The sequence below is a fragment of the Populus nigra genome, chromosome 9 (assembly GCF_951802175.1).
Source record: "Populus nigra chromosome 9, ddPopNigr1.1, whole genome shotgun sequence".
Taxonomy (NCBI): domain Eukaryota; kingdom Viridiplantae; phylum Streptophyta; class Magnoliopsida; order Malpighiales; family Salicaceae; genus Populus; species Populus nigra.
Genome location: NC_084860.1, coordinates 10435793 through 10441905, shown reverse-complemented (window position 1 = coordinate 10441905; position 6113 = coordinate 10435793). Strand labels below are relative to the sequence as shown.

At 36.3% G+C, this 6113-nt stretch overlaps 1 protein-coding gene across 1 annotated transcript; it reads right to left on the bottom strand.

Annotated features, from left to right (window-relative positions):
• Positions 1-234: 234 nt before the first annotated feature.
• Positions 235-5019, bottom strand: LOC133703899 (65-kDa microtubule-associated protein 1-like). The gene is made up of 11 exons (XM_062128634.1): positions 4863-5019; positions 4166-4216; positions 3953-4041; positions 3675-3878; positions 3276-3524; positions 2973-3182; positions 2249-2404; positions 1818-2129; positions 1154-1241; positions 877-1025; positions 235-734 (listed from the first exon to the last, which is right to left on the bottom strand). The coding sequence occupies exons 3-11, from the start codon at positions 4022-4024 to the stop codon at positions 426-428; spliced, it is 1749 nt and encodes a 582-aa protein (XP_061984618.1). The 5' UTR covers positions 4025-4041; positions 4166-4216; positions 4863-5019; the 3' UTR covers positions 235-425.
• Between the last annotated feature and the right edge of the window lie 1094 nt (positions 5020-6113).

Genomic DNA, 6113 nt, shown 5'->3' with positions numbered 1-6113 from the left:
TCAATTTAAGGCCTATAAAAATACAATAAAAAAGGACAAAATACAAATCACTATAATAATCAACAGTGATTTGTTTCTTAGCAAACAATATTTTCCCAACAACTTTTTGAGTATTACTTGATTAATTGTCATCCCTACATTTCACAGTTCAAATCTCATGGTTTATCCATTCTAGTAGAGCATTCAATAGCCGGTCCTGCATTAGATGATGCTAAGCGTTGAGCAACCAGGCACTACAACAAAAAATCGTTCCAAGATATGAGCATAAAGGATTGGAACAGCTTCAAGATGCCAGTTTAAGATACACAACTAAAAACAGTTTACTCTCCAGTTACTCAGTTTTCACATCTATTAGACTACAACAAGCTCCTACACGTAACAGCAATAATATATCAGGGATGTAAACCTACATGTCTCTTATTTTGTCACGGTGAAGCAGTAGCAGTGTCAGTGCCAGAAACATGGGAGGCAGCATCATCTTTCGATATAGAAACATAGTTAACAGGACCAACAGGCCCGGATAGCCTATTGTCCCTCCTTCCATCTTTAGTTGTAGACCTGCTCCCATTTTGATGAGCATTTAGAGATAGCCGCCTGCTGGGAGTTCCATTAGGGCCACCATTTGCACGGGAACCAACCACCTTCTTCGTGCTAACTTGTCGGGCAGGACTAGGTCTGGAACCAAAAATGGATTCTTGTTCTGTGCTTTGCTGCTCATGGAACTTCTTCTGATCCTGTCATATCAGTCTACTTTTAGCAAGGTAGAAGATTGAACAAAGCTCGTTCTAGGCCAAAATAAAGCAACCACAATGTGGTTTAAATGCATGCATGCATGCATGTGCTTGAACATGTAATAATCACTAAATTGGAACTCACCCTCATCCGTTGTTTCTCTTCTTCTCTTTCCTGCCTGAGCATGGCATATTCATCTAGCATGGCAAGGAGAGGAACACCATCATATGCGAACTGTATGCCTCGATCTTCTTCCCAAGCCCGAGTTTTAGCAACCAAGGTGTCAACCAAGGCTACATGGCCAACAAAACCAATTAAATCTCTGGATGCAGATTCCAACACATCAACATAGAACAGTTCAAAAAGAGAAGAAAATGATGTTGATTGTGCCATCTCTGTGTTTCCCTGATTCTACAGATACCTGGAATTTTGTTAACCAGAATCCGGGCTTTCTCTGCACGCTTGAGATTCAAATGTGCACCTCTGCTGGCATTGTACCTGTTTTCATCCTGTTTCACCAACACAGTGCCATTTAAGTTATAAACCATAAACCATCAAATCAGTTGTGGTACAAATAATTTCATCTGCTTTTAGAACATCTAGTTTGATCTATAAATATTTTCACTATATTTACTTCATCATTTACCATTCAGACTCGGAATTTTTCCAGTCATATAATGTCAATGAGACAGACATCCTGTTACTAGGCAAATGTGGAATACACAATTACATAACATAAAATCATCGGCAAGCAAGATCACTCGCATAAACCTATTATCTGCCAGAGAAAACCAGGAACAAAGATAATTACTAGGCAAACACAATTACAGAATTAGATACACAAAAACATCAGCAAGCAAGATCACTCACTTAAACCTATTATCTGCTGAAGAAAACAAGGGTAAGAAAAAATAAACAAATATTTCCCAAATAAAAGGGGATCTATATATCGGCTCCTGATGCAGGAATTTCTTACAAGACCCAGGAGCAGAGAGATCTCTAGGAAAAGGGCATTGAAATTATCAAAACAGCAGATTGACACTATACATACAAAGAAGGAGAGCGAGGGAGAGAGATAATAGTACCCGATTATAATCTTCTAGCCAACTCTCTTCCTCGCATGCTGACATCCATTTCTCAACCTTGTCCAAAATTTCTTTTCTGCTTAGAGCTTCTTCTTTGGCTCTTGATATCTGATTGTCCATGTCAGCCAGTAATTCAGCTGGCTCAACATTTCCAGAATCAATTAGTGCCATAATTTTTTCTCGAGCAACATCCGGGGCTATCTCTACATGAGCACGGGCATATATCTCTTCAAGCTCTGCTTGCTTTTTAAAGGCAATTTCTTTCATCCTGCTGGCTTTTAGCAGATCAAGCCTTTCAACCTCAACCTCAGCCTTAAAACCAAATAATAGTAAAATCAGCATACAGCTTTCACAGTTTTCACCACAAAAAGTATATAGCTTTCACAGCTTATTTAAACTTGTAGGTATATTTACTTGCAGAATCCAAATACCTGCTCAATTAGATCCAGGGCCAGAGCTTTGGGAACAGTCACTTCATCAACTGAAGCCAACATGTTACGTGTAACATGGTCAAACAATTTCCTTTCTTCCTTGGGAGTATCCATCAGATTCCACAGGTCCATGAGCTGATTTGCCAGCTCTTGAAGCTGTAGTGGGAAGATACAAATTAAAGATATTTTGAATCTCAACAGAAGGATTTGGTTCAATTCAAGCACACACAGAAAAACATCCAACATCGCACTATATTTTACAACAGAAACCTTACAGTTTGTCCCCTTTGGATGTGATACAAATTATACTGGTGCTGTGCGCGCGCGCGTGTGCATGTGTAAAGTACAAATCAACAGGAAACAATGCTTGTTTCATATGCTTTGAAGATGCCAACAGAAATCTAATGCAAATGTTTTTCTTGTTGGAAGATATGTATCTGAATTACAAGATAAACTTATTTAACAACAGAAAAACAAGCCTTGTGGAAAGAGGATCCTGATAAAACATAACTGATCTTTTTTCTGTTTAAAGTTGAGCAAATTCCTGTTCCATTTCTTCATCACAGAACATACTTTTATGCTATGGATTGATCTAGAGGATAGAGGATCAGTGTTTGGTAAAAGCCTTCTATTAGCACAAAAGTCTTAGTTTTTTCTGGAAACGTAACAAGGAAAACGTACTCTTCTTTCCATAGCAGCCAATACTGAAATGCAAAGGACTTGCCTTATGAAGCCTCTGCTTCTTTTCTTCTTTTAATGCTAAGACTGTCTTAGCCAGCCTTGCTAATGTATCATTGCTAATGCTTTGCATGCCAGTCGAGTCATTTAAGCTTGGATGAACTTCAGTTACAGTACTGAAAAAGTCCATCCCGAGGACAGCACAGAGATCATGCACACTGCTCACAAATTCAAGGACCTTGTGCAGCCTATCACTCTACAATGTAAAATAAACAGTTAGTGATTAACTTGACATATCTAGAAAGCTAGAAATTATCTGATGCACCATTACCAGGATGAAGAGATTTACCTTTTCCTTTTGAAGCTCTTGAAGTTGGGCATGATATTCATCTAACTTCTTTAGGGATAAATCAGCATCATCAACTGTAGGATTGTCATTGATATTTAAGTTCCCAGCAATTTCACCACAGATTTTTTTAATCTGTGTCTGTACATCAGAAAACTCCTTTACTCTCTCTGCTTTTTGTTCCCACAGCTGTTCGAGTATTGGTGCTATAGCTGCAAGTTGTTCCTTGATTGTTCCTGAAGCCTTCTCAGGCTGCAATTAAAACCAAGGGAAACCATGAGGAGTCCAGTTTTTTTCACTGTCAATTAACCATAAAAAGAGTTTTGCATCGACACATCACCATAACACTTTTCACAGATGCTTAAGCAGGATATACAAGACTAAGTTGTGTAAACTACTCACCGATCCTGCAAAACATTTTTCTCCAAGGGCTGACAGAAGACGTGCAAGTTCAATTCTGGCATCTGATAAGGCCTCAAGAAGCTGGGCCCTTGACTTGGCAGCCTGCTCAACTTTCTTCTTATACACATCCAAGCACTCCTGTTCTATTTGAATGAGCATCTTATCTCGTTCCTCGTCACTTTCACCAACCTCATCCCAGATTTCCTACACCACATCAGGGTTCAATAAGTTGTAATTTCTTCACGCCATACACATGAACAATCAATAAAATGAAATACCTGGAGCTTTTGCAGTAAAGTGCCACAAGTTGTTTCTCCAAGGAGAGGGTTTTGGGCATCTGTGACTGCCATTCACGTTACCTTGCAACCTAGCGTCAACCACACGAAGCATTCATTCAAAAGACATTCAGTAATCCTTGGACAGGACCATGATGCATCCTATATGCTTAGAGATGTAGACTAAAACCAAGAACGGAGACCGAAGCAACATACCTTATTGACCAGCAAGGAAAGAACTTTTACCAGACAAGTAAAAATACACACCTGCAAGGACAAACAACTAATCAGGAGTAAGTATGGAAAAAATATATATATATATATAGCCTTCTAGATAAATACAATCTTAAAGTCTTTCACCACTTTCTTAGGAATACCAAACAGCATATACTCTCCTGAAACTTAAAAATTAAGAAGCATTTTTTTTCTCTGTCTTGCTTGCCACATTCTAAGCAGCCAACCTATTTTATTAGAAGAAACTTAAATGTCTACCATTTAACTCACTTGCATCTGCCTCACATTTTCTCAGAAACCAAACAAAGCCATTCTACCTATTTTATTTAAAGAAACTTAAATGCATGCCATTTAACTCACTTGCATCTGCGTCGCATTTTCTCAGAAACCAAACAAAGCCTCATTTTAATGAACTAAGACACACTCGATTAAACAACTTATTGAAACAAATCTAGATATCTCAACCTCCTCAATAATTGAGAAAAAAACAGAAAAATGAACAAGCTCTCAAGCTTAAAAATGGTTGATTTCAACAAAAATGCACCAACAGTTCTTAACTAAAAGAACCTACATTCACTAAATGAAGAGCAAGAACATGTTCAAATTCACTTAGATCTCTTGATAATCCAAGAAAACAAAGACAAACACGAGAAAAACAGCACAAAATAGCAACGCCTACCCAGATCGTTCTTCAAGGAAACTAGGGTTTTTGAAGAGGGTCTATTACTTCCGGATCTAAAGATCTTTCTTTTTCTTCGGTGAGTGTGTGTTTTGGTCACTCTTAGGAGTGTGTTTTGGCTGTGTAGAGAAAGAGAGTGACTGACTTCGAGTGAGTTGATGATAAAGTAAGGAGAAAAGAAGAAGCTAACAAAAAAAAGGACACGTGAAATGGAGTGTGGGCCCGTTTAACATGTGCAGTAACAACAACAAGCAGCAGCACCCCGTTCCGTTATACAAGAGAGGTTCCTTTTTTAAATATTTTTTATTTTTTAAAATTATTTTTTATATTAGTACATTAAAATAATCTACAAATATTAATTTAAAAAAAATAAAAAAAATTTAACTTTTTTTAAAAACACTTTTAAAACACAAAAATAAACAGGACCTTAAACATATCTTTTACTTATAAATCATTTTAAGAATCCAAAATTAAACCAAACCAAAATAAAAATTTTACATCTTAATTTATTATTTTGATATCATTAAAGTTGAAAATCAGCTTTATTTAGCTCCACTCTTAAAAAAAATAAAAAATCAATAACCAAAATTAAAGTTTTTAATAGTTAAAATATAGTTGTCCAAAGCTTTGTTTTTTTGTAACGATTTTCTCTCAAGTTTCTACATTATAAGGAACTAGCATGTAAAAAAATAAAGTGTTATAACTAAATATAAACTTTACAAAAAAAACAGGGATCGAAGTGTAGATAGCCGTGTCTCATGAATTGCACCAACAATAAAATAAATAAATAAATAAATAAGAAACAACCCCTCTTTTTTTTTTGCTATCTATTTATTTTTTGCTATCATTATATTTTGCAAAAATAATATTTTCATAATAAAACGGACGCGAGAGCATGCACAGCTAAGCAAATCCTAGCATTACACAACTTGAAACGACAAAAATAAAAAAAAAATAAAGTTGAACGATCGAAGCACAGTGTATGCACGGGACCGGAGGAGAGAAATCTCTCCTTTAACAGCCTGTCATTTTCAGGGTTATTTACGAAGATGGACACTTCCAGATAGTTAGTACGAAACTACTAGTAGTAGTCAATAGTTATTAAAACAGTTTAATATTTATTTGTATAAGTTTTTCCTCCCTCTTTTGCCGCTCTAAAATGACCTCTATAAAAGAAGTTATATTTCTTTTAAACTAAAGCTTATAATATCCACTTTTGATCGGTTTTAGTCATAGTTATTGAATCTAGAT

Excerpts from the sequence above, each read along its gene's own strand:
- LOC133703899 (XM_062128634.1), bottom strand. The coding sequence starts at position 4,024 with ATGGCAGTCACAGATGCCCAAAACCCTCTCCTTGGAGAAACAACTTGT. Across the intron at positions 3,183-3,275 it reads AAGAGCTTCAAAAGGAAAAG|AGTGATAGGCTGCACAAGGT; the intron begins GTAAATCTCTTC and ends TTTACATTGTAG. Across the intron at positions 2,130-2,248 it reads CCCTGGATCTAATTGAGCAG|GCTGAGGTTGAGGTTGAAAG; the intron begins GTATTTGGATTC and ends TTTGGTTTTAAG.